Here is a 25630-nt window from a genome sequence, read left to right on the forward strand (position 1 = left end):
GTGACTGGACAGCTAGAAGGACATGTCAGAGAGATGAATGTAGACACGGGAACAAAGGGGAGAAAAGGCACATTGGAAATTGTCAGAAGATAAAGTAAGCTAGCCAAGCAAATAAAAATCACTCTGCGTTACAGAACTTAAGCCAAGGGACAGTGTCAATGACATAGGTGTGACACACATCAATGCGGAGCTGAAGGCAGAAGAAAGCTTCTGGAGGTCTGATCAAAAAGCTGGAAACTACCCAGTTGTGTGTACATTTGAAATCCCAGAGAAGAACAGAACTCAAGGGAGGTAATCAATGGTACTGGAGACAGCAAAGTTAAATGAGGACAAACAAAAACAAAGGCAGGAAGAGTATGAGGGACTAGGAAGCGCAAATACTCAGTGATCCTAGGAGCATAAGACTGAGAAAAAAAATCCAAGTTAGAGTTAGTGGAAATAAAACTTCTCAGACAGGGAAAAAAGAAGCCTTTTGAATATTGTCTAGGCAGGTGACTCATATCCCTTTCAACTTCAGTTCTTAATGTGCAAATACTTTTCTTTTTAGCCTGTAAGAACACTCTTCACCTGACCAAATGCAAAGACTGTAGTCCTCACGCTTCTCAGAAATGAGAAAAAAAGAAGGCAATACTTTGTTGTATTAAAGGTAGCAAATATGGTGACTGCTTTTATAGGCTAGGTTGTGGGAAAGGAATTCTATTTTAACGACTGTTCTCAGTCCAAGGGAGACACTTTTGCCTCCCTGAACACACATTACTGGAGGCTTCTCAATATGAGCGAGCTGTCTGCACTCCCTTTATGGTCAGTGTGAAAGAAAACAGGCATTGCTAGACTGTTCTCATGTTGAACTGGACATCTAAATCAGTTCTGCTCTACAACGCTCCAGAACCATTTATTAGTCCACATAAACTCCGCAGGGAGCCCAGTGCAGCTAGCTTAGGAGGAAAGGTCTTCGCTGTAGACAGTCAAGCAGTTTTGATGATTGCCACGCTTACACGTTTATAGGGCCCATAATGGCACCACAGACCTATACAAGCCTTTTAGGAACAAGCTGAGAATGATCCATCCATCTTTTCACACCGTATATACACCAACAAGACTGAAATACAATGCATTTAAATTCTAACATGGATCTGCAATGTAAAAGACGCTGTGAAACCTACAGACTGGTGATGACGCAGAAGGATACTTAAAGAGGTAAGTACACGTCGTTAAACCTAATTGAGGACAGGCTGTCTTTGGGAACAGAATTACTGAAAGAAGAACAGTGCACATTGACCACAACAGAAGGAAAAAAATATATTCCTGAAGCAATCTAAAATAAATTAGCTAAAACAAATAACACTTAATGGGCTTGGCCTCATCTTACAGAAGAGACATAATCGTCTCCATTTATTTAGAAAGGCTTGTTGGCTGTAAAGATCAGAGAAATACTGTGTTTTGTTGTATCATAGGTAACAAATGCAGGCAAGGTTGCACTAAAATTTACCCTTTGTAAATGTCTCAATAAATGTACAGAACATCTGTCTCCCACATCTGATACAACACTAACGAATGTAAACATGCCACTGAATCAATCGGCTTTTTTTTTCATTTGGAAACATGCTCTGAAAGATGAAAAATGTCAAGATTGTAATGTTACATGCATAAATGAGAAAAAAGTCCACAACTGAGCGTGGCCATGGCTACACTTCTGTTCCCAGAACTCTGCGCCTACTAGAAAAAACTTTATCTGACCTCATTCTGTCTACAGCATTTTAGGGACAACAGAAAGCTCCCTGCCTCGTGCAAAACACAGTTATTGAAATGGTGGGATTTGGAGTTCATCGCCCCTCTGGATATTTTCCCACTGAAAGCAGAGGATGAGGAGGCTGGAAACGACTGAGGCCCCTCTGAGAGATGTGCATGGACTGAAGAGCAGCACTGACGAGAGCTCCTTTGGTTTCTTTGGTTTTCACTTTCTAGTTCACCAAAAAAGTGAGCTCAGGCATAAAAATCCTGTTCTTTCAGCTCAGTCTTATTCCCAACAAGACAGTTGTCAAAGGGAGGTTATTTTCATGTTTTTAACAGCAGGAAACCACAAAAAGAGGTTTCCATCCTGGCCTGCCACTGAATGCTGGTGTTCACTGCGCCCTGAAAGAGCCAGAAGCTCCGCAGCACAGCTGGCCTCCACCCTGTCTTCTGGGACCCCTTATGCGATGGATGGATGCAATCATCACAAGAATCAAAGAATCACAGAATGGGTTGGGTGGGAAGGGACCTTAAAGACCATCCAGTTCCCACCCCCCGCCACGGGCAGGGACCCCTCCCCCCAGCCCAGGCTGCCCCCAGCCCCGTCCAGCCTGGCCTTGAGCCCTGCCAGGGATGGGGCACCCACAGCTGCTCTGGGCAGCCTGGGCCAGCGCCTCGCCGCCCTCACAGGGAAGAATTTCTGCCTCATCTCTCATCTCCATCTCCCCTCTCTCATGTAAAGCCATTCCCCCGTGTGCCATCGCCACCTGCCCTTGCCCAAAGCCCCTCCCCAGCTTTCTTGCCGGCCCCTTTAGGCACTGGCAGGTGCTCTAAGGTCTCCCCGCAGCCTTCTCCTCCCCAGGCTGAGCCACACCAGCTCTCCCAGCCTGTCCCCACAGCAGAGCTGCTCCAGCCCCTGAGCATCTCCCTGGCCTCCTCTGGCCCCGCTCCAGCAGCTCCGTGTCTCTCCTGTGCTGGGGACCCCAGAGCCGGACGCAGCGCTGCAGGGGGGTCTCACCAGAGTGGAGCAGAGGGGCAGAGCCCCCTCACTGACCTGCTGGCCACAGCCTTTCTTCCCTAGGGAGACCCCGGACCATGGACTGCCTACCCTGCCTCCAGGAGCCAAATCGATGCCTCAGTTTCTTGAGGCCAGAGCTGCTAAGCACAAGCCAGAGATGTCTCTCGTTCTCACACAGCAAGAGTTTCCGGTTTCAGCCTCTCTTCCACGGGTGACAAAGTGCTTTCCGGATGCAGACTGGCTCCATGTTTTTTTGTGGAGGTCAGTGTGGAGGAGCCGTGGCCCAGAGCCAAGCTCTGCGCTAGCTCTGGCCTCAGGGAAGCCCAGGGACGAAGCCGAAAACCTGTGTGTCTTCCAGAGAGACCCAAGCTCCCCACATGTGCATCTGTGATGAACAGGTTAAAAGTGGAATGGGGCCGTTTTTCACAAATAATTTAGTACAATCCACAGTCATGACTAAATTCATTCTCTTATTAAAAACATTGCTAGGAAGCACATGGAAAAGGCTTTTTGAATGATATATGTTAATCAGTATGGACTTCCACCGAGGCTCTGCGTTAGCTGCATTGACCCAGACAGCTATATCTAGCTGTACCTATATTTACAGGACCCCCCTGTGAACAGCACTTTCCTAATAGCACCTGGATTAAATTAGAAAATTGCAGAAGCGGTTCTCTTCTTCAACAAAATCGTGTACAGGTATCCATTTAGTATTCCTTCCAACTTTGCCTTCACAGAAATTGATCCATATTTGCTCCATCTTTGGGGGAAAAAAGGCAAAGCAAACCAAAAAAACCTTACTCTTGGATTAGTTTACTGGTGGAAGCTGGAATACATTAGCGTGAAGGAACAAAGTTTGATGAAGGTATAAACAAATGTTAAATACTCTTCAGAACGGAAAAGACTTAGGCGGGACACTACCTTTCACTCATACTATAATATCACTATCACCAAAATCAAATCTATTTCTAGCAAATGCTATTGTGCTATTGTGCTTTGCTGATGCCCTTTCATTCTTTTTCAGCACTGAGGACGTTCAAAGACGAGTTGAGCCCTACCCTTCTTGTTCACAGGATTAATTTGGTGTCCACAAACAGACCGGCAAACATGTAACTTCTAACATTTTCATCCATCATTTATTCCTAGTGTATAAAACATAGTCAGTTTTAGGAACAAATTCAGCTTTCAAAAAGAAGCCAAGCCAAGCCAAGCCACTGAAATCTGGCCAGTATAAACAGCTTCAGCACGTTAAAACGTGGATCTGACCTCCATTTGGCTCACACAAAGCAACCGCAGCGAGCCTGCTATCTTTATTTCATGCTGCCAAGATGTGACAGTGCCTCCAGCTAGGGAAATGAGGCCCTTCATTTTAGGCAGTGATGATCTTTTACATCATGGATTAACCTAGAGCAATACTAGCTGTAATAAATCTTGGGGAAAACACTGTAATCAGACGTATGTGAACTGACAAAATAGAAATGTAAGAAATTTTCGAAGGGGGGAAACCCCCATTTCTCCTGCCTTACTTCACTCTACTATTAACTGCTGACACCTGTACATTTTCCAGGTTTAGAAAAATGGACGATACAAAGACAACAGAAACGTGCTCCTATGCCCCTGGCAAACTAGATGATAGACGAACCAGTAATGCCTCGACATATTCAGTGACTCAGTCGCCGCACTCAAAGTCTCAAACCACTCGGCAATGTTATACCGAATGTGGATGGGCATGTGCCAAGGCAAACACAGGGTCTCCTTCAAGCTGAGGCAAGAGCTGAGTGTTTCTGCTTCCATGCTTACTGCTAAACCCACAGGCTCCATCACCACCCAGCTCGGCTGGCTGCATGCAGAGGTCACGCAGAAGTTAGTGGACGCTGAAATCCCCTTCTGTGCAAGGCTAACACCCCCACTGCTACGGGATGCATTTCCACACATAAATATTTGTAGCCTAGCAATCAAATCACACCTCCACCTTCCTTAACAAACTAGACAGATAAACCTCCTTTACCATAATAGTTCCAGCTTTTAGATATTTCTATAGCCCTCTTTTAATTACTTTTGCAGTGTTGCCATAGTCTTTTTGAAAGATGGATACTTGACCACAGCCACAGTTTTAGCAGTATCAAGTCAAACATGGCAAGCAGCATTTCTTTGGTATGTGTGGACACAGCCTGACTAGGATAATCCATGCTACTTTGGAAGTGCTTTTCAGTGCAGTACAACTCAGTAGTGCCAGCAGGCGAGCCTTGCAGAGACAGAAACAGCTTGGATCATACAAATGCCGTAATCTGAAATGGCTTTCACTGATCACTCCTTGCAGAGCCGCAGCTGAACAGAGAAGCGTTGATCAAGACCTATATCCCTCATTACGATGTGATTAAAACCAAACCAACCCCAATCAGACCTGGAAAGGTGGACGCGGACACCACGACCAGATATTCTGCAAAGAGCAAAGGCACTAAGCAGAGTGTGAATGGCAATACCTTTCGAGACGCGTGTTTGGGTCTCACTGAGAGCCCCAGGGCTCGCTGGGTGGCTATGGAGAAGATGCCTTCGGCAAGCCAAGAGCTCAGGGAGCTGGAATGATGGAGGCAAACCTAACTACCTGAACCTGAGGCAGCCTGTCCATTCCCCCCAGGTCCAGGACAAGATAAATACCCCATTCCTTCTTTGGAACAAGCAAGTATAGAGAGAAGAAACCTCCTCCCCTGAGCTCTTGCAGAATCTGCTAGATGAAGTAACCTTCCATAACAGAATTCTGGAAGGGGGATCCATGGAGAGGGATGAGCCAGGATGTGGGTAAGAAGCAGGGGCTGGTATGGGTACGGTGATCACAGATGATGACACCTACCATGTATTTGCTGCCCTCAAGTTCTCACGATGCCCAGCTAAATACGATGCTTGAAAGTAAGATGATTTCTGGCTTTCTAAAGATCGGTTCTGGACTGGTCTAGTGCCATTCCACACTTGTGCGAATGTCTTGCCTCTCAGGAAGAGCAAACTGTAGACAAAGGATGACACAATGCTTGTTTTGCAGAATCAGGTTTCTTGGTGTTTCTTTGTTGTTTGTTTATTCCAATTTCTTTTCTTAGCCTTTGCTGGGGATGGTATCGGTAAAGTGTATGTGCTGTAGAGGTCTTCATCCTGAGTTACCTAAGTGTAGCCTTTCAATTGCTGAGGGGACGGCTCATTTATCAGAGTACAGGAAAGTTCTGTGCTTTTAAACGGGAAGTCACCTATAGTTACTTGCATGAATTTCAAAATACGAGCTGCTTGCAATCAGCTGGTATGTTGTTTGGTAGCAACTGTGAGCAAGGATCGTCCCCAAAGGCTCAAGTAGCTTATCCTGATGGTTTTTGTTACCGCCCAGTCTTTTTTGATGATCTCACTCAGCTCCCTTCTAGACGTATGAGGCCTGAGTTAGCAAATGATAACTGATTCTCACAAGGAACTTTTTAAGCAAGTCTTGGCAGTTGGCAATTTCAAGGTGCGGAGAGGCACTGTACACTGTATGTCCAAACAGGTCTGATTTCTCGAAATTTTTATTTCTGAATTATCTTTGGTCTACCTGATCTTGTCTTGGACCACAGACAGCAATGGAGACCTTGCTCACTTATAAATACAAAACTGCTCCAAGCCAAAGGGTGCTTCTGATTCTAAAGCCCTGTTGCTGATTCCATCGTGTCCTTGTAAGTCAAAATACTGTTGAAAAGCTATTTATGTTTCCTTTGGTTGCTGCAGTTTTGATATCCAGTATTTCCGGGATTCTGGTGATCAAATCCAGATCTATGCATGTCCTTGCCCGCATCAGAGAAGAAAAGGGCTTCTTTACTTGCGTGTCTTTGGGACAGTCTCTGCTCACAGGAGGTATGTGGATCCCTACAATTCACACAAGCAGAAGAATACGGGACTGGAACAACAAAGTGGGCTCAGATTTGACTATTAGGTGCAGTTCTGGCTATCCCACATCAAAAATAAATGTTGAAAGAAGAAGAGTACCGGTAAGGACAATGAGTGTGATCTGAGTTACAGATCACCTTCTGTGCAAGGAAGAATTAGGTAAACAAGGACTCCTAGGTGAGAAGCGGGTGGGATACAAACAACCCTCAATGGCATGAAGAAGGCAAATAGGTGAATGTCACAATAAAAAAGGAAGGGTTTTCTTAACAGGTCATAACTGAACTGCAGAAGTCACTTGTGGATGTGAGATTTATGAAGCAGTGGTCCCTTATATATACGGCAAATCAGGAAGTAAACCGATGAGTGCTGCAAGATGGGAGCAAGTACAAAAACCCAGAGCAAAACTTGACTTACTGACTTACTGTTTACGATCTTACCAAAGCATCTGCTACTTGTCATCATGGGTGACAGGATACAGTACCAGCATGAAATTCTTGTACCCTTAAACTCCTGATAATGTAGAGGTCTTGTCATAGTTTAATTAGTGTTTACCTTCAATATTACTTTAACTACTAGTACCTACTTACCCTAAGCTGTTGATTTTCTTTCCCTTCATTATCCCACACACAAATGCTGTTCCACTATTCCTTACCTCAACAGTGTACTGTGAGGTCAATGTGGCTGAGAAAACAAGTGGAAGGGTCAGGTGGTAATAGCCAGCCCTTAGTGCCCGATATGGTATTTTCTGAGCATTTTCTGTGGTGTCCCCCCTTCTCATATGAAGGGAATTGGTAGGCTAGGCTCTGCCCACAGAGGAACAGAAACACAGCTAGCAGATGATGATGTGAAAGACATACCTTGAGTGAGTTACTGCACGTTAACACGAAAAAAAAAACCCCAAACCCAGCATTTTCTTAGGTAAAATGTACTTTAGGATCAATACTGGTGCTTAGCAATAAAGCCAACACTGGTATTTTCTCATTTGCTTTTTTGCATTTTCGCATTTCTTATTTTAGTAATGAAGTATTTGCTCCTGTGTGCTCGAACCAAATCAGCAACTGAAAGCATTATCTCTGGAGGATTGCTTCACCTCCTCCAACAGAGCCCATTCTCCAGAACATTCAGCTTATATTTTGGACGAGTTTGTCTCCTGGTGTTTTGCAAAGCAAGAAACACAGAGATACCTGCTGTGGATAATCTTGACTCAAGTTTCACTGTCCCCGTCTTCCAGATCAGATATGATTTTTATAGATAACACAGTAGACACGATCTGAGAAAGAAATAAATCTCTGACTGGAAAGAAGCAGAGGAATGAGCAGTTCCTGGGAACTACACTGCTCCCTGAGACCAAAAGGCACTGTCACCCCCACCGACCAGCACAGAAGTGCATCACATACAGGGGAACGTGCAATGCTGGTGAGCCAGAACAGGACAGAGCTCGCCCTACCAGACAGGTGAGACGGGCTGTGGAATTAAGAGATTTTTTTTAAATGTGAATTTTCCAGTTTGGATTAAGAAAAGGGGAGAAGTTGGTTAAACAAATAAGTAGAAACTAAGCAACTAGGTGATCACTGCCCACCGTCGCTCCCAGGTCAGAACTGACAGAAGGCTGTACCATTCCGCTCTATAAAACCTTGTGCACAAGAGGATGAAGAGGCTGCAGGAGAACCGGGCAGGCATTGCTACTCAGGAGATGTTTCAAGCTTGCAGGCACAGAGGACGTGTGTGCCTAAAGCAGGATCTTCTCCAACGGAGACCTGAAGACTACTGCTGCCTGCATACAGCAAACAAACTTGGACCGCAAACAGAGGCTAAAAGCAGAGACAATTCAAAAGACCTTGCCTGCAAGGTTGTTTGCGACTCAATAAATGAGATGATGTTATGGGTCATGCTGCTTAAGGACTGCCTCCATGCACACTCTGTAAAGCACTTTTGGTTTGGGGAATTGTCTGCTCTGTCAGCCTCTTTGCTTCTACTTCAGCAAGAGGCGTATTTCATAGAACCACGGAACAGCCCAGGCTGGAAGGGACTTCACAAGAGCATCTGGTCCAGCCTTTTGCAGGAAAGGGAGCCTAGGTAAGGTTATCCAACACCTTGTCCAACTGCATCTTGAAAACCTCCAGTGATGAGGATTCTACCACATCCCGTATTTGAAGTCATCCAAGTCACACAGTGTATCACACATTGTGTAGCGCTTGTAGACACCACGCAGAATGATTTACAGACAGTTTTGGAAATAATTTTAACGTAGCCAGTTCAAACCTGCACACATAACTGACTTATTTTGTCAAGGAAAGTGGAAGGGAAGTACATGAACCTTTGCTTAGTTCTGTTTGAAGGACTGCTGCTGAAAGTGAGGGATCTGGCTTGCCTCTTAAGTGCCATCTTGCCACTACAGCAGTGACAGTTCAGTTTCTCATTCTCTGCAGGGAGCATTTATTCATTCACAGCTTTGGACAAGCAAGGTCTCCAGTGAACCACTTGCTGTTCTCCCTAACATATCTTAACAAGAAAGAAAAGTGCAAATACACAATTCAGCTAGTTTTTTGCATGTTTACATCCACTCATGCAATAATTTACATATATACAACTAAGTAAATGCAAACCCAAATTCAACTCAAACCTAAATGCCTCTAGTAGAGATGGGCAACTTGAAAGAACTTTGGCAGCTTAGGTGTGTTTGGCATGGAGACGAACCATTAACAACAGCAACACGGTCTACTCATTACGTGAAATGTCTCCAGCAGAACAGAATAATCCTTTGTCAAGCAGAGAATCCTATGAGACAACAAGACCAGCCTTTCTCAGAACAGCTCTAGAAGTAACACTCTATTTAAAAAGAAAAACAAACATCTCTTTAGCGCTCTTCAGGTATTTCTCCAGCCACACTCATGTAATAACATCTATTCAAATAAACGAGAATCACTCTTCAGAGAGAACAAAATGAAGCACTGAAAAAAAATTCCTTACATTATGAATGCTGCATACATCCTTTGAAGTGGCAGTGTTATTTGAAATATATTAGAAGAGTCCTAGTGATACAAAATCCATACTCTGCCATTTCTTTACTTCTCACTGAAAAAAATAACCAATATTGCAAGGCACGCATACCTTTTTGTTGGTGTAGGTGCTCCAGACGACATGTGGGTCACCATGGTGTCATTCATGTTACTCAGAGGCCGTGGAGGACTAAAACAGAAATATTTATTCCAGTTAGTGATTTAAAAAAAACCCCAGAAAACAAACCAAAAAGGATACAAACCCAACACTTGGGAAAAGGATGCGACTGTGCTCTGTGACGTCGTGTGAAAGAGCAGCAGCAGAAATGGCTTTGCACAAAGCTACTCAAAGAGCTTGGTCTGCTCCAGTCTAACTGCTTTTCATAATTCATGTGTTACACTAAAATGAAGATAAAACTAACATTTGTGATTACATAGCTGACCTTTGGCATTGTCCGGTAGTTTAAGCAAACGTAGGAACCACTCAAAATTAGGGCAATTATTTGAAATGTTTAAAGAAATTAAGCAAAGATTTATTAGAAAAACCAATCATTTCAACAACCACATACACCATCTGTTCAGGTTTTATTTTAATAGGTTAAAAGTAATTGGAAAAAACAAATTGGTAAGAGCCTCGTGTTCCTTACTTCCCTATTGAACGCAACCATGGACTGATGCTCCCGTTATTTGCATTTTGAGACCCTTAAACTCCCAGTGCCACGCTGCTGTGGCCACCCAGGCTCCGCTGCTGGTGGCTGTGCAGGACGTGGGAGGCCACCAGGAGCCCACGCAGGATGTCCCCAGCCAGCGCTGCTGGCGAATTCAAGCCTCTGGGAGAGAACAACCACAGCGGCTGCTATCACAGAATCACTATGTGGCTGCGTTTACCCTCCACTGCTATCCAAACACATCCGTCATCCCTCACAGCGAGCCCCCTGCAACGCTCCGTTTGCACATCAGGCAGCACAGGGACCCGTGCAGACTGTAACAGAGCAGAATGCCGCGCTTGGAACATGGTTTAAAAACACGCTTTCTTGGAACATGGGTTAAAATCTTCCTGCGTTTGTATTTGCCATAATCTTAGCATTTGTTTTCCGTAGGTAATAGTGAAATTAATTCCCGCCAACTTCAGCTTTCTGCAGCACAGCAGCACAGAAGGTGTCTGACCCGACTGCGCGCGGTGTTTGCCTTCCCTGACATTGCCAGCGCCGCAGCGCAGAGTCTGCTCCTCCTTGGGATGTGGGAACACTGGGAATTGTCTTAAGACTCACTAGGTTGTTTCACTCCACAATTTTCAGAGCCCAGTAGCCCAGGGAATCAAACAACCATTAACAAAGAAAAAATCACCTGGATGTCAAACATATAAAAGCACAAAGCACATATTCCCTGTATGTCCAGCTGCGCTCCTCCTCCACACAGGATCTGAGTGCAACAGCCTTTTGGTTCTCAGTCCTCACCCAGGACAGATTTGCCCAGGGATGATGCTGTATGTTTAATGTTAATGTTGTTTAAAATATAACCTTATACCACGAAGTCATCTGGTGATAAGGTATTTGCTGAATGTGCTCCTTTGGGAGAGGGAATTCTTATCGTACAAAAAAGCAGAAACAGGATTATAACACACTGGGAAGCCAACAGGCACCACACTGCGGCACATTTGGAAGACATTAATTTGGCTAATGAACATATACACACACCCCATGGTAACGAGCAGTTAATCAACAGTGCTAGCCTTCCGCCCCTTGAACTCCCTACTTTTTCTTGACCCAATGCAAGGAATGCTCTGCCCACACCTCCACTGCAAAACTTCGCCCCTGCCCCGGCTAAAGATTCACTTACCAGCTTTACCTCCTCCTGCCACACCATAACCATACCCGCAGTGGTGAAACAGCTACAACAAGCAGCAGCTTTTGCAACCAAAACTGTGTTTTTCAGCAACAACTCTGGCCTCACAGTTTCTGTGTGTGTCAGCTGGGGTTGTCCCTTTGGGAGGGACAAATGGCTTCCTGAAGCGCTGTGCCCTTACTGGGATCTTGGAGCCACCAGCTCAGTGCTCTGCAGCATTTGGGGGTAAGTGAATTTAAGCACGCGGTGCAGCGTTGCAGCGGCAGGGGTGAAGCAGGCTCGCAGCAGCGTGTCCGACACCGCAGCCCAGGCTGCAGCGTGCTGCCAGCCTCCAATGACCCCGCCGGGGGTACATGGAGCACAGGGACCGAAGGGGACAGCGCACCACACTCCCCCTCCATGAGACACATAATGACAGCGTGAGTTTTCAGAGTTCATTTTACTTTAACTAATTGTACATGAGGGCACACACAGTTTTCCATTATCCTGCACCTATGTGGGTCTCCTATTTGGAGTGAAGCGTAACTCTTTATTTTATTACAATATTGCTTTTATATGCCTCTTCTAATAAGGAAGTGGATGCAATTCACCATTTGCAGTGTGGTTTTAGTATCATTGTGAGACATCTCCGTAAGTTCATACCAGTTCTGTAAATACCAGTGTCCTCAATTTTCCAGCTAAATCCTTGCTAACAGTGATAAATGGAAAGGAAAAAAAAAAAAAAAAGAACACCTGGTTAATAGATTTCTAATAGCATAATTCTGTTGTCTTTATTATGTACAATAGAGCCTTTCCCAGTCCAGAGAATTTCTTGAGGCCATGTATACAGTTTTAGGCACTATCTTTTAAAAAATCTGTAACTCTGTCAAGAGAGCACACTATATTTTTTTGTATAACCGTGACAGAAAGATCAAAATGTTCATGAAACCAAGATGATGCTGTAACCACGTACACAATACCGCCAGAGTAGTAAGAGCTGCTTTTATGAACCTGGGACTTTCAGGGGAGGAAAATCTCATTTTACCAAAACCTCTAGTTTAAAAGGAACGTAACTAAATTCCCCTTCAGAGATGCTCGTGATAGTTGCCATCTGCTACAGCCTATCAACATAACAGAAAAAAAGACAAATCTTCTTGAATCAGCTACTGAGGAGAGATTTTTCTGCCTCAATAACCTCACCAGGAAACAACCATCCACACACCTGAGAGAGGGGAAATCCCCGAACCATTGCTGGCAGAGAAACTCAGAAGATGCGCTTGGAAGTAACTCCTCTCCCACCCACAATGTAGCTAAGATATTAAAACAACTAAGGGACTTCAACATATATCAAAGCCAGCTATAACTTTCTTTGCAAACCTCTCTCCAGTTTTGCCAGGTTACATTTTTCAGGTTTAACTTATGGGATTTAAGGTGTATTTTAATCAGCCTAAAGGTGCTCTTGGGAAGAAAAGCACCCAAAAAGCAGCAGTGAAATAAGAGAAATCCTTCCGATACCTGGAGCTGGGGAAGATGCAGCAGCCACAGAAGCTGAGAAATCAAACTCCTTACATTCTCTTTTTCCATGATACTTACAAAAAGTGACATCAGCCAAGCAGCCGGGAAGCCAGAGATGAGACTGCGCCAGCCAGCACAAATCAAGACACTGGCCACCTTCACCCGCGAGCTCCGAGGTGTACACTGCATAAACTTTTACTGGCCCGAAAAACATGACAGCGTTCTTTGTAGAACTAAAATGCTTACTTGACTACCGGTTGGCACTGAAGTCAGTGCCGGCTCGCTCAGTCACACTGAAATGCCATCCCTCTCTGCATGACTAGTCCCAGAAATGACCGAGGATGGAACAGCACTGCAGGCTTGAAGCCGGGACAAAGACTGGTCTTCACAACTGTACTGGGGAGAGGCATCTCATCATGGGGGTGCTCCTTTGGCCAGGGGTACATGGAAGAAAACTCACAGCTTTGGGTACCTGTTACTGTGGTCCCCTTGCGTTTCATTTACTCAGACGCTACGCAGGGATGGTATGCTTTCACGTACTGAAGCATCGTGTAGCAGGGGCAGAGGCTATAAGAACACAAATAAAGAGCAGAGATTTGTGGAGGGCTTCAAAACAGGGAACATCGGATCACAGAATGGGTTGGGTGGGAAGGGACCTCAAAGACCATCCAGTTCCCACCCCCCACCATGGGCAGGGACCCCTCCCCCCAGCCCAGGCTGCCCCCAGCCCCGTCCAGCCTGGCCTTGAGCCCTGCCAGGGATGGGGCACCCACAGCTGCTCTGGGCAGCCTGGGCCAGCGCCTCGCCGCCCTCACAGGGAAGAATTTCTTCCTCATCTCTCATCTCCATCTCCCCTCTCTCATGTAAAGCCATCCCCCATGTGCCATCACCACCTGCCCTTGTAAAATGTCCACCCCCATCTCTTATAAGCCCCCTTTAAGTATTGAAAGGATGATGAGAGTCCTCTGCATCCAGCACAGATTTGGGAAGGAAGGAGTAAAGACATGATAGAAAATGCAGGTATGCCATCACTTAGGAGCCATTTTAAACAAATTACTCACCCATGTGTTGTTTGTTTTTTTATTTTTTTTTACACAAATGTCATTAAGTTACTTCTGAAGCTAAAATACCTTAAATTAGAGAAGATATCACACATATGAGCTTTCCAGCCCTACCATTTTTTTACCTTCTGTATCTTTTGAAAACCTATTTATGTATGGATATTACCTCTGTCTTGACCCATTCCCTCTCTAGGTAAGTGTCCAGCTTTGGCTACTACTGGAAACAAGACACTGGACTAAACAGCTTTTTGGTCTAACCCAGGAAGGATGATGCTCTGTTCTTAGATTTCCCCAACAACTTCCAAAACGCGTCAACAAGCTTTTATGGGTAATTGCCATAATTCTAATAACATCAGCAAAGATCTTGACTTCTCTCTATTGCTAGTATTTACTTTTATTAACTACTGCATCCTACCTGTAGTAAAACCTAGGAGATCCAGATGTAACTGAGGTTGCTGCCTCAGTTACTGTTGCTGTTACAGCTATTCTCAGTAATCTTGTCTAAATATCACAGTAATCTCATCTAAAGACGAGAAATAAGAAATAGTCACTGCTATTTTGTGTCAACAGTTTTTCTAAGTAGGAAAATCAATCCTTACGCATTCTGAAGAAAAGCAGACAATTAAGCCTGGGTCTAATTACTTGCTCATCTTCCTTCACACTTTGTTGATGAAGGTCCAGAAAAAAACCAGGACAATTCTCAGACCTCAGAAATCTAAAACCTCAATAAATAAAAGGAACTAAATCTTGAGACTTTTTGCTGTGCTGGGCAATCACCCTGTAAAGGGACCTTCACAAAAAAGCAACAATAAACAAAATTTACCAAATTGCCTTCTGCTCTAAACAGTTCTCCTATCTGAGACTGCTGACGTGAAGCAAAGCAATGTTATTTATTTGCTTCCATCAGACTACAGAGACTTGGAAAATGCAAAGCTCAGGAGAAGCAATCTATACTTGAGGGTTAAGGGCTGTCAGAGCAGCCAACAAAAAGGGAAAAAAAAAAGAAAATAAAAAAGGGGGGGGAGGAGAAGAAGAAGAAGAAAAAAAAAAGAATGCTCCATCAGTGAGATCTGGAATTGATCAGTCTGAACTGACACCTGAAATTCTGAAATTTGAAAAATTTCACTGGCCTTCAGGAAGGACAATTAAGCAGGGTCTGAAGGGTCTCGAGCCAGGTGAGGATTTCAAGCAGCAGAAGTTGCAAGTGTGTATCCATGTCAAAAGTGTAGCTGATAACATCTCCTACCTTTATGGAATGTTTTGTAAGAACCAGTGTGTATATCACATGTAACAAAAAAAGACAGTATTTTTCAAGTGCATTGATTAGCACTGTAATAGACATCAGTATTTGTTCAATTATCATGTAATAATGCCTGGAATTAAACTACTTTTAAATTAGAAATGGGATTGATGGGGATAACTGCATGACATCCATCAGTCTCTCCTGTTATTTTTTCTGAAATTGTAGCTCCTGTATTTACATAGCTACAAACTGACTGGCTAACTTCAAAGCTGAGTTTTGCTCTATAACTTCAGAATTTCCATACCAGTAAGATTTTATAACGTACTTTATTAGTTTCTTTGACGCTGCTGGGGAACCCCACTGACAGTCCACGTGGTGTTTCTTTGTGCAAAGAGAATTACAAAGAATTACAGCTAAGACCGACCCAACACGTGAAGGTAGGCACAAACCAAAGGATACATGAGATACATGAAACTGAAAAAAACAGGCTGACATTCCAACACACTAGGCTGGAGTGTTGACCATAGTCTCTAATTACTATTACTACTATTACTATTACTATTGTTATTTTACAGGCACACAGATGGAATTCTAAGGAGGGATTTAAAGAACAACAGATAGTTTTGTGGATGTTTGAGGGTGACAGTTAACATAAAGCACTTCTAGGTGCCAGGCAGGCTGGCATCACCGCAGCAGACACCGCAGCCAAGACCTTGATACCATAAGACTTGCTTGAGGTTAAACAGCAGGACAGTAATGAAGGAATGGCAACTAAGTCCACAGGGAACCACAGATTCATTTTATGCACTGACACCACCACCACCACCCTAAATGATAAATAATAGCTGATGAAAAAACCTGTAAAAAATAAAAAGCCATCCCAGCTGGCATGATAGTCCTTTCGCTCTTCTCAGATAAGGCATCAACTAGAAAAAGCAATAAAGTGAGGTTGATTCATCTTCTGGGAACTTCATTATTTCTCGTATAGCAGTTTAGGAAGTACAAGTCATTAGAATTCATTAGGACTGTTTGTTCCAAACACCACATGCACTAATACACGCTTTTTTGCTTAGCACTTCCCTCCAGGTGAGAAAGCAATTGACAATAAAGCGCAACCTGATTTAACATAATTCTCGCTTTCTACTGCGTGGCATTTTCATAGAAGTGAAGAAATGCTGTAACAGCTATCTGGAAGTCCGGCGGGAGGCTCCCATGAACAACCACGAAAAACTAGTCTCTTTCCACTGTAACGTATCAGGAAGGATTCAAAGCAACAGGAGCGTGACCTGCTTTTCTCACATCGTATTCCTGGAAAAAGTATATCAATACATTTTGATAATAGTACACTAACTTTACCTGCTCTGTCTTAGCTTTGGTTCTCAGGAGAGAACAAAAAAGAATAGTCACGATGGAAGTGATCTACAGTAAGTACCATCCTGTCTGCAGCCGTGCTACCCAGTTCTCCCAGAGACAACGGCTGTGATGGTTTGAAGCGACAGAAGCAAGGCTGTGCCCCCAAACCCGCATGCTTTCTTTCCTGTTGTGACTGCTGATTTAATAAGAGATTACCACTCCCTTGCCACTCTCTAGAAAAGGCAGCTACTTGCTGGCAACCACCGTTAGGTAACTCCACAGGCGAGGTTTTGGTTATTTAAACTTAAGGACAAAACCACATTTTGCTCAATACACGCACACACAAGTACATGACGTGTCAAATAAAGCACAAATCACATCATGATGCTTTGTTTTCCTTAGCTAGCTTACATACCTTAGCAATTTGCACACCGCTGCAGCCAAATCACCTGTACTGACGTTTGCTGAAGGAATCTAAAAGTTTCAGATGGAAGCATGTAACAGCTCCCAAACTCTCACAAGTCAACAGCTGCACTCACATCCAAGACCACGTCGCTGAGGATGCTACACCAGTTTAACCTATTAACAAGCGTTCAGGCCAATTTCCAATAATCCTACACTATCACCTACTACTATCACAACCCCCAATACTGTGGGTACGAGCACACGGTAGCATGCTGCAACCAGGACTGCATGCATGTGAAATTATTATTTTTCCCCAAGGATTTCACCCGAACACTTAGCCCACAGACGTGAACAGAGCCATTCTCCTGCCTCAGTCTCCCTCCCTTATTTTACAAGCTTGGTGCTAACACTGATGGGAATGTACATCACTGTTCTTACAGCACCACCAGATCAAGCCGGGGCAGGACTTGTGTTACATATTGTGTTACATACGTGTTACGCTGTGGCAAAACATGCTCGTTTTCCACAGGATCCTCTGCAGCATCATGCTCTACTTGTTCATACTCTTGGCTGAGAAACTTTAGGACCAATGCTCCTTCCTTGTACCTGCTTCACACACCACTGAACTACAGATGACGCAGCACCGCTTATCCTGACTTAATGATGCAGAAGTTAACTTAAGATTAAGAAGTTAAGAAGATGATTTAACTTACTGTTGCAGAAGAACTGAGAAAAAGACTCAGCGATGTGACAAACAGCATTTCAGCAGTAATTTTTGGTCACTGGCAGGCAGGGATGGCTCCTGAAGGGGAGTTCACAGGGTGCAGACACGTGTTACAGCTGCAGCTACTGTGGGTTTGTGCATGAGGATCAGCAGTTCTAGAGCAGGACAACTAGAAAGGACAGTCTAATGTGGAAGAACCCACTGTGACACCAGCTTGGAAGAGGCGATGGTGACTCTGGTACCTTTACAAGAAAAGAGAGTGTTTTACAGAGATGTTCGAGCAGATTATCTTGCCCCTTCATTATCTGGATGCACAAAAGATTGAGGTGATACCATTTCCACAGCAGGTTGATACCAGGAGCTGGCTATCGTGTGGCTCCTACTTTGTGGCACATCAGAGTGGTGACTGCATCTCAGTTGATGCTGGGGTAGTACTGACTGATGAGAACCTATAACCTTTTCACAGGTGGTAACTAGTGCATTTAATAAAACAGAAAATGTGGTTTTGATGCTTGGAAACTTGCTGGTTTCTTTGCCAGAAGGCATATGTGCACATTTCCCTCAGAAAGGCTGTCATTCTGGCATTATACATAGTCTGGTAGGCTCATCAGCACCAGTAAAGGCGTTATTATGCTGGATGCTGGGATGATACATCATTTATTTTACTGGGACAACACGGACATTATTCACACCAAAGATGATTAGTGGGTTGCCTGTGCTTCCTGTTATTCTGTGAGGTCTTGTTTATCTTTAATACGATGAGATACAGGATCTATCACTGCTGTTTTGTTTTTAAGCTTCCTTTCTGGCCAATTTTATTCCAAAAGCCAAAGGAGGACTTATCCTTCCAGGCTAGTGCATAAAAGAGATTGACTCTTTGTTTTGCTAGTCAGCTGAAGACCCTACCAAGCAGTGGCAAAGGAAGACAGATACAGAGACAAACACCTGAAATGTGCTTTGCCCGAGAATCTCACCGCTTCTCCTGTTCAGAATCTTCCCACCCGTCACAAAATGAGACAAGATTCGGTAGGCATGCAATGCAGCACAAGGACGCTGGCTTGCTTCAAGGAGACCAGAGTGTGTCCCCTACCCGGTGTGAGGCCAGACACAGCGATAGGACAGCAATGCACATGATAAAAGCACGAAGAGAAAGTGTATCCAGGCCATCGAGGTCTAGTGCTAGTGACCACACAAGCCTGTTCACTCTCACAAAGCGATCACTGGTTCTAAATGACCAAAAGGAAGGGTAGAATGGGGGAAGAAGGTTCAAGGGAGCAAGGAAGTGGTTAGTGTCCTCCCTCAGTGAAAGCGGATAAAGCTGTTTTACTATATGCAAAAAGCTCTATATTGATAACGCAACTGAAATCTTTATTGCAAATTCTCCCAAAATACTAATAAAAATGGGAGATACCACTTCCTGAATTAAAGCATTTGAGCCTACTCCAGCATGCCTCATTTTCCAAATGTTCCTACAGTTTACATCCCGCAGATCTTCAAGAACATAGTTTGGTGGCTTGATTCAGAGCCAGTTTGGCCCCACTTATGTTAGCAAATGAAACAGTGCCAGGGAGTCTTCCAGTATCCTGGAATGGGATCGTCTGCACGTTTAAATTGTTAGCAGACCATAGCACGGTTTTGGCCGGAGTCAAATAGCTCACTCTCAAACAGTTCTTGGGAGTAGCTTGGGAGTTAGCAGGAGCCAGGAATGACTCCCAGACAGCAGTTCAGGTGTGGCCAGACTCTTTGGGAAGGTAAGAAAGATTAATAGCATGGACGTGATGGTTCAGAACCAGCTGGCTTCAGTGGCCGAGAATGGTCCCAAGCACACTCGAACTAACGGCATGCGCAGTACTACGGCTTCATCAAGAGCTTATTCCTTTGACTTCACAGCTTCAGTTTTCCCTCTGATACCAGAGCCGCACAGTGTTTAATCAGAAATCTGCCAGAGGATGGTGTCTGATCTGCAGCAGTGATCCGGACAAACCCCTTGCATCAATGGCAGCAGAGAGGGAGCCAGCAGTCGTGGCCGGACTGATGATTTCTGGCACTGCCTGAACACCCTGGGGCTGGCTCCTGCAGCTGGCTATCTCAGATGACAGAATTGCTGAGACTGGGGAAGGGACCTCTTGTGATCACCTAGTCCAACCTCCCTGCCCAAGTGGGATCAGCCACAGCAGGTTGCCCAGGCAAGTTTCTAATATCTCCGAGGACAGAGACCCTCCACCGTCGCTCTGAGCAACCTCTGCCAGCATCCAACTGCCCTCACATACGTCACCCCAAATCAGGCAGCCTTGCCTTTTCACATCAGAGAATGTGATCTCTCTGATCCCTGGTGATCTGCAGACACAGAGCAGCCTGCATCAAGGTACTCACTAGCAGTAAAGGAGCTGGACTCGGCGATCCTTACAGGTCCCTTCCAGCTTGAGATACTCTGTGATGACCAACCTACACATGCCCAGGAGGCAAGTGGTGAGTAAGTAACTGGGAATACCAGAACATGCAAGGCTCATGCAGCTTTGCAATGGCCTTTCAGGCCTGATTTTACACAAGCACTGGTTATTTTAGGTATAGGTTAAAGAATGCCTAAAAGTGCAAGATTTAACCCACACTAGGCAAGAGAACACAATGATATGTTTTTCAGAGCTCTGTCTGCAAATGACAAGGACCCTGGGGCAGATGATGTACATAATGTGGGCTAACTGCGCAATATAGACATATATGTCAAATCAAAAGAGGAGAAGTGGCACAAGCAGACAGGGATACTGTGAAATGCTGCGGGATACTGAAGCTTCAAATAGCTTCAGCAGTAGTCTGCTTTTAGATAAGATTAGGTGAAAATGGTTTTGGACTTCTTACTTCAACATTGCTCTTGCTATTCCACTCTATGTACCTGAAGACTTCAACAATTACTTAAAACACTTATGGAAGTTAATTGGGTCAGATACCTACATGCTTTGAGATTCATCAGCTCCGACGTTAGTAGGTCATACCATACGCGTGACAACAGTGAGCGCTAGATGGGTGAAGTCTCTGCCCAGTGTTCTCTCTACTGAACAAATCTGCTCGACTGTTTAAGAGGGTAATTCTTTTACTGTTATTTGCTGTACGAACTCTTATCCTCTAATTACTCAAAACCTATCACTAAGTAGGTGGAAATGAAAGAATGATTTCTTTTGTACAGTGTATAATATATAACCAAAACCATAAATAAGGCCCATTATTTATTCAAATCTAAATAATGATCTCCTGCTGCCTTTCCCCTGTGACTTTGTGCCTGAGTAAGTAGAATGTAAGATCAATAGGAGGCACTTGAAGGCAGAGCAATGAAGAGAAGGAAAACCTATTAAAAATGCAATAGCTGATAATGAAAAATGAAAGTTCACAGCAGAAAGCAAAGAACAGGGTGCTAGAATTTCCCTCTTTCACAGAATTAACAGACTGGGGACACAAACAGCCTTCAGCTTGAGAAAATGACCGTAAAGGGAATGAGGGTTCATGGTAACTGGCTAAAGAAGCATCCCTGGTGTGATGCTGGAGCAAAAGAGCCAAATGCAATAACCACGTGCAAAAGTAGGAGAGAAGTTTCTGGGAAGAGGGGGGGTTTCTGCTGCATTTGGCTCTGTAAGAATATTAATGGAATTATGTTCAGTTTTATGAACTACAATTCAAGAGGGAGGCTGAAAAGCTGGGATGGTTCAGTGAAGGAACACAGGAACAACTAAAAGCTGGGAAACATTCTGTTCACAGAGAGGATCGTAATTCCAAACCTCTTATTTAGCAGACACTCGTGGGGATTTGGAGGCAACATACATATAAATCTGATTTATTTCCAATAAAACCCAACCGCAATAGACAAGCAAAGGTATAAGAAAATCCAAAGAGCATCAACTACAACGAACAAAACGCAACAAAGTGCATGAGCTGCTCCCCCAGCTGTGGCAAGCTCTGTATTGGGAACATTAATGCTTTTTATGAAACGTCTGATTTTTTTGTTGGTATTTTCTGCTTTGCACAGGAAGTAATTCAAAGAAATCTTCTGATCTCTGTTATATTTGTGGTTGAGGTTAAATGTCTGTGATGATTCACTTGGACTCCATAAACTCTGAATTAGGAAATAACTGTACTAACATCTGCGCATATGTTTTGAACTCTTTTGCCCAAAAACACAAGGGAAAAGCTTCACAGCAGGAAAAGTTCTATTTCTTACAGCGACTGAAGACAAATCTATGACACAAGAAAAAAAACATCAGCCACAAATTGCCAGCCAAATCCAAGAGGCAAAATGCAGAACTACGCTTTGGCAGGCAGCTAATGCCCAGCCGCAAGCTGCTGCAAGGGAGCAGCCCCTTCAAAATGATGCTCCAGTGCCACGTGCTATTTGTTGCTTTTCCTATTACGCTGCCCTTCCTCTTCATGTAATATGCTGTATGATAAAACCTCAGAAAGACTGGATTTGCATCGTCACAAAGCAAGGTTTGAACAACACAGCGGGAAGATGGGGCAGAGCATGCAAGAGAGCTCAGAAATATAATGACGGTATTTTAAGAGGGTTTGTTCTTTTTCTTTGGGGCGCTTTTTTTTTTCATTTATTTTTTTATTTTATTTATTTACCCTTTTTACCACCTCTACATCAAAACTTCGTGGCCAGGTCTGGAGCTCTGCTTGCAGCATTCCCTGTCTGCCCACCGCACTCCCACCGAGCAACTCTGGCCGAGGCTGAGCAGCCGCAATATTCAGCCCCTTGGGCAGCCGACTTTGAATCCTGCACCACTCCACCACATGGTTCCTCTGGGCTTCAGGATCGAGCCCAGGGTTTCCGATTTCTCTTGGCAGGAGGATATTTCAAAATGCTGACAGCACTCCAGCTGTAGGCTGGAAACTGAGCTGGAACACTACTTACACCTAGAAAACAGAGGAGGGTTGCTGGCTACTTTTGTAGGAGAATATTCGATTTTTTTTAGAGGTACTATGCGCAAACCAGAAGTATATTAAATCTTTCCTTAGTGGGTTTTGTGGTTTTGGTTGGTTGGGTTTTTTTTTCAGTCTTGGGTAGGAGTTTGGATTAAGAAACAAGAAAGTACCTCCTGCTCCTTTACAGAAAGTTTTGTCTTACTCTGCATCAGCAAACACTGATAATTCAAATATGCCGCTACAACAAGAAAATTTTAGAGACAGTTGAATTGTTGGGAGTTCAATTTCCATTCTGAAACTATTTCAGGCTAGATTTCTTCCATTTCAAACAACAAGGGCGTTCTGTTGCACTGACGGGTAGGACTCAGCACCAAAGCATCTCTGTGTTGTGACCTGTCCTCCTGCACCGCGACCAATCCTGCTCTTAGTGCCAGCGGCACAAGTGTGCTCTGTGGCAAGCGTGCACCACTGCTGCGCTGTCAGCGCTGCGGCAGCCACAACAGGTCACCACTCTCTCTTCTGCAAAAGCGACGGCTGCATCAAACTAACAGGAGTAAAAGACTCTAAACGCTGGGTTTGCATGGAACAGATACAGCTGTACCAGCCCTGGGAGGTATGAAAATGTGAATGGAGCAGCACAGCAGAAGGTGCAGGTGGGGAGCGCCCGGCGCTGCGTTATCTTCATGGAGATGAGCAGGTCATGCATGGGAGACATCAGAAACAGACTCTGTACTGGAAAACAGACATTTAGAAGTGCAACAGATCTAGCTCCAATTCATCCAAAGGAAATTTGCCGCTGCTGAAAGGGAGCTGAGTTGCACTGGGGTTTTGCAAGATGCAGCTTTCCAAAAAACCCGTTGGCCTGACTATGCCACAGGTGAACTGGTTTGTGCGACCACGTCCTGAGGAGCAGCCCCGGAGCAGGTACCAAGAACATCTACAGCTGCATTCTGAGTAAAACTACAGCAGCTTTGTGCACAGCTCCCCAAGAAGCTTAGGCATGGCCACGGGGCGACAAAAACCTCATAACGCTTCTCACGGGCTTATTTTATCTCACTGGGGAGCCAGGGAGAGCAGCTAGTCAGATCCAGTCTTAAGCATCGACATTACCTTTGAGATCCCCCAATAAAACAGCAAAAAAACTCCAGCAAAAAGTGGAGCAAAAAAACTCCAGCAAAAAAAAAAAATAAATTCTACTGTTAAATTACAACAACAACAACAACAACAGTCTGTTTAACATCAAAGCACACTTTCAGTAACAAAGAGAGACCCAAGTTTCTGGTACTTACTTGGTTTCTTTTCTGAGCAGGGAACAAAAACAAAATCCCAAATAGGGGTAACTTGAATTCACAGGACATGCAAACCAACTAACTGTGCAGATGAAACAAACCTGAGAATGGAAACAGGTTTGTGGCTGTCCCAGAACAGCAGAGAACCAGATGTAAAATACCCTGTAGCCCTTTACCTGTTCCTTGAGCTATCCGGATTATGGTATTGTTTAAGTATTTCTAAAGAATTATTGCACTGCAATGAAAGTGATGTCTATGACTGCACTGTCAGGAAGGCACTGAACTCTGACTCTGCACAAACTTTTGTAAAATTCCAAGTGCAAGATGACTGTCAGCAGTTCCTCATTGTAACGTGCTACTTTCTGACAGTGCCTAAGAAAAAATTAGGAATTGTTTAAAAATAGCTGCTAACACTTCTCCAATGAGAGTACCAAGGGCAAATACATCCGTGGGTAGGCTGAGCCAACATTTTTTTCCCCTATAAAAAGGAAACACAAGAACTGTAGTATTAAATTGGATTTCACCATCCCATTCTGGTACAAATCATGTGAGCAACTTTCAAGAAAATTTGCATGGACACATTACGGATTAATTACTCCTTTGTTCTCTTCATTACTTTAAACAGCAGAAAGTAGCCAAATCCTGCTATTATACTATTCAAGAGTGTTTTTTTAGTTGTGGAATAGAAGTGAGAAATGTGGTCTCTGCTTCCCTTTAAAATGTTGAGCTAAGTTTTCTACATGCCTTTACAGAGCTTTTACATCTGTATTTAACTGTGACTAATTTTCTGAATGCTACTTATAATAAACCAGCCAAAAGCTACCTTGACACAAAGGGAGAAAAAACATCTAACAACATATAATCCAACAACAATTTAGGTTAAAAATGTATAATCCAAAAATAGCAGCCTAAATATTTGCCAAAGGGAAACATTTTAAACACTTTTGGATATGATAATGTTTCACTGCCTGACTCAGGACTAAAGCTGGGACAACAGCCTCCTGCCATGCAGCCTGGCTTTGCATCACCCTCAGCCTGGGTGAGAGGGCACAAAGATTTTGTCCTTTTGCTCCGTCCTCTGGAAAACTGCAAATTTAGGTTATTTTGGCAGCAGGAATGACTACCAGGCTACTTTAATTTCATGGGGTTTGTAGTAGTAATTAAAAAAATAGTTTGAGGTGTATGCTTCTGTTAAGATGATCAGAAACAAATAAAACATGCTAAGAAGTTAAAAACCAACCACAAACCTGAACATGTATGTAGATGTTTGGGATTTTACAAAGAGATGAGTAGTGAGAAGAATAAATCCCTGAGCACTATAACAACACCTAGGGAAAATATATACAATGTATTGTTTCTAAGCAATTTTAAAAAGAAGTTTTTGCTGGGTTTTGTGTTTTTTTAAAAATATAATAACCTATTTATTTGAATGCAACATGTCTAAAACAAACATTAAAGAGCATTCTTCAGCTGGCTGCTAGCTCTAGCATGTGAATGGAACAGCAGTAACTGTTCAGACACTGACACAAATATGAGTTCGCTATCATGCCTGTTTATTTCCAGCAATATGCAATATGCATATTACTTATCATGACAAAATGTCACAGTAAATTCTGCTGCTTTCCACTCAGATGTCACACGGGGATGAATGATCTAT

General features: G+C 43.9%; 1 protein-coding gene across 19 annotated transcripts in view; it reads right to left on the bottom strand.

Annotated features, from left to right (window-relative positions):
- The window catches only part of DTNB (dystrobrevin beta), a 214998-nt gene that overhangs the window by 104341 nt on the left and 85027 nt on the right, over positions 1-25630 (bottom strand). For 18 of the 19 annotated variants that reach the window (XR_008822463.1, XR_008822462.1, XM_056342517.1 and 15 more), the window contains one exon: positions 9761-9838. Coding sequence is in view for 17 of the 19 variants with exons in the window: in XM_056342517.1 (XP_056198492.1) it covers positions 9761-9838 (78 nt within the window). In the remaining 2 variants the exon portion in view is untranslated. Of the gene's footprint in view, positions 1-9760; positions 9839-13459; positions 13555-25630 lie in introns of those variants that run through there. The other variant, XM_056342526.1, reaches the window with a different exon arrangement.

This window comes from Falco biarmicus, chromosome 6, assembly GCF_023638135.1.
Source record: "Falco biarmicus isolate bFalBia1 chromosome 6, bFalBia1.pri, whole genome shotgun sequence".
Lineage (NCBI taxonomy): Eukaryota > Metazoa > Chordata > Aves > Falconiformes > Falconidae > Falco > Falco biarmicus.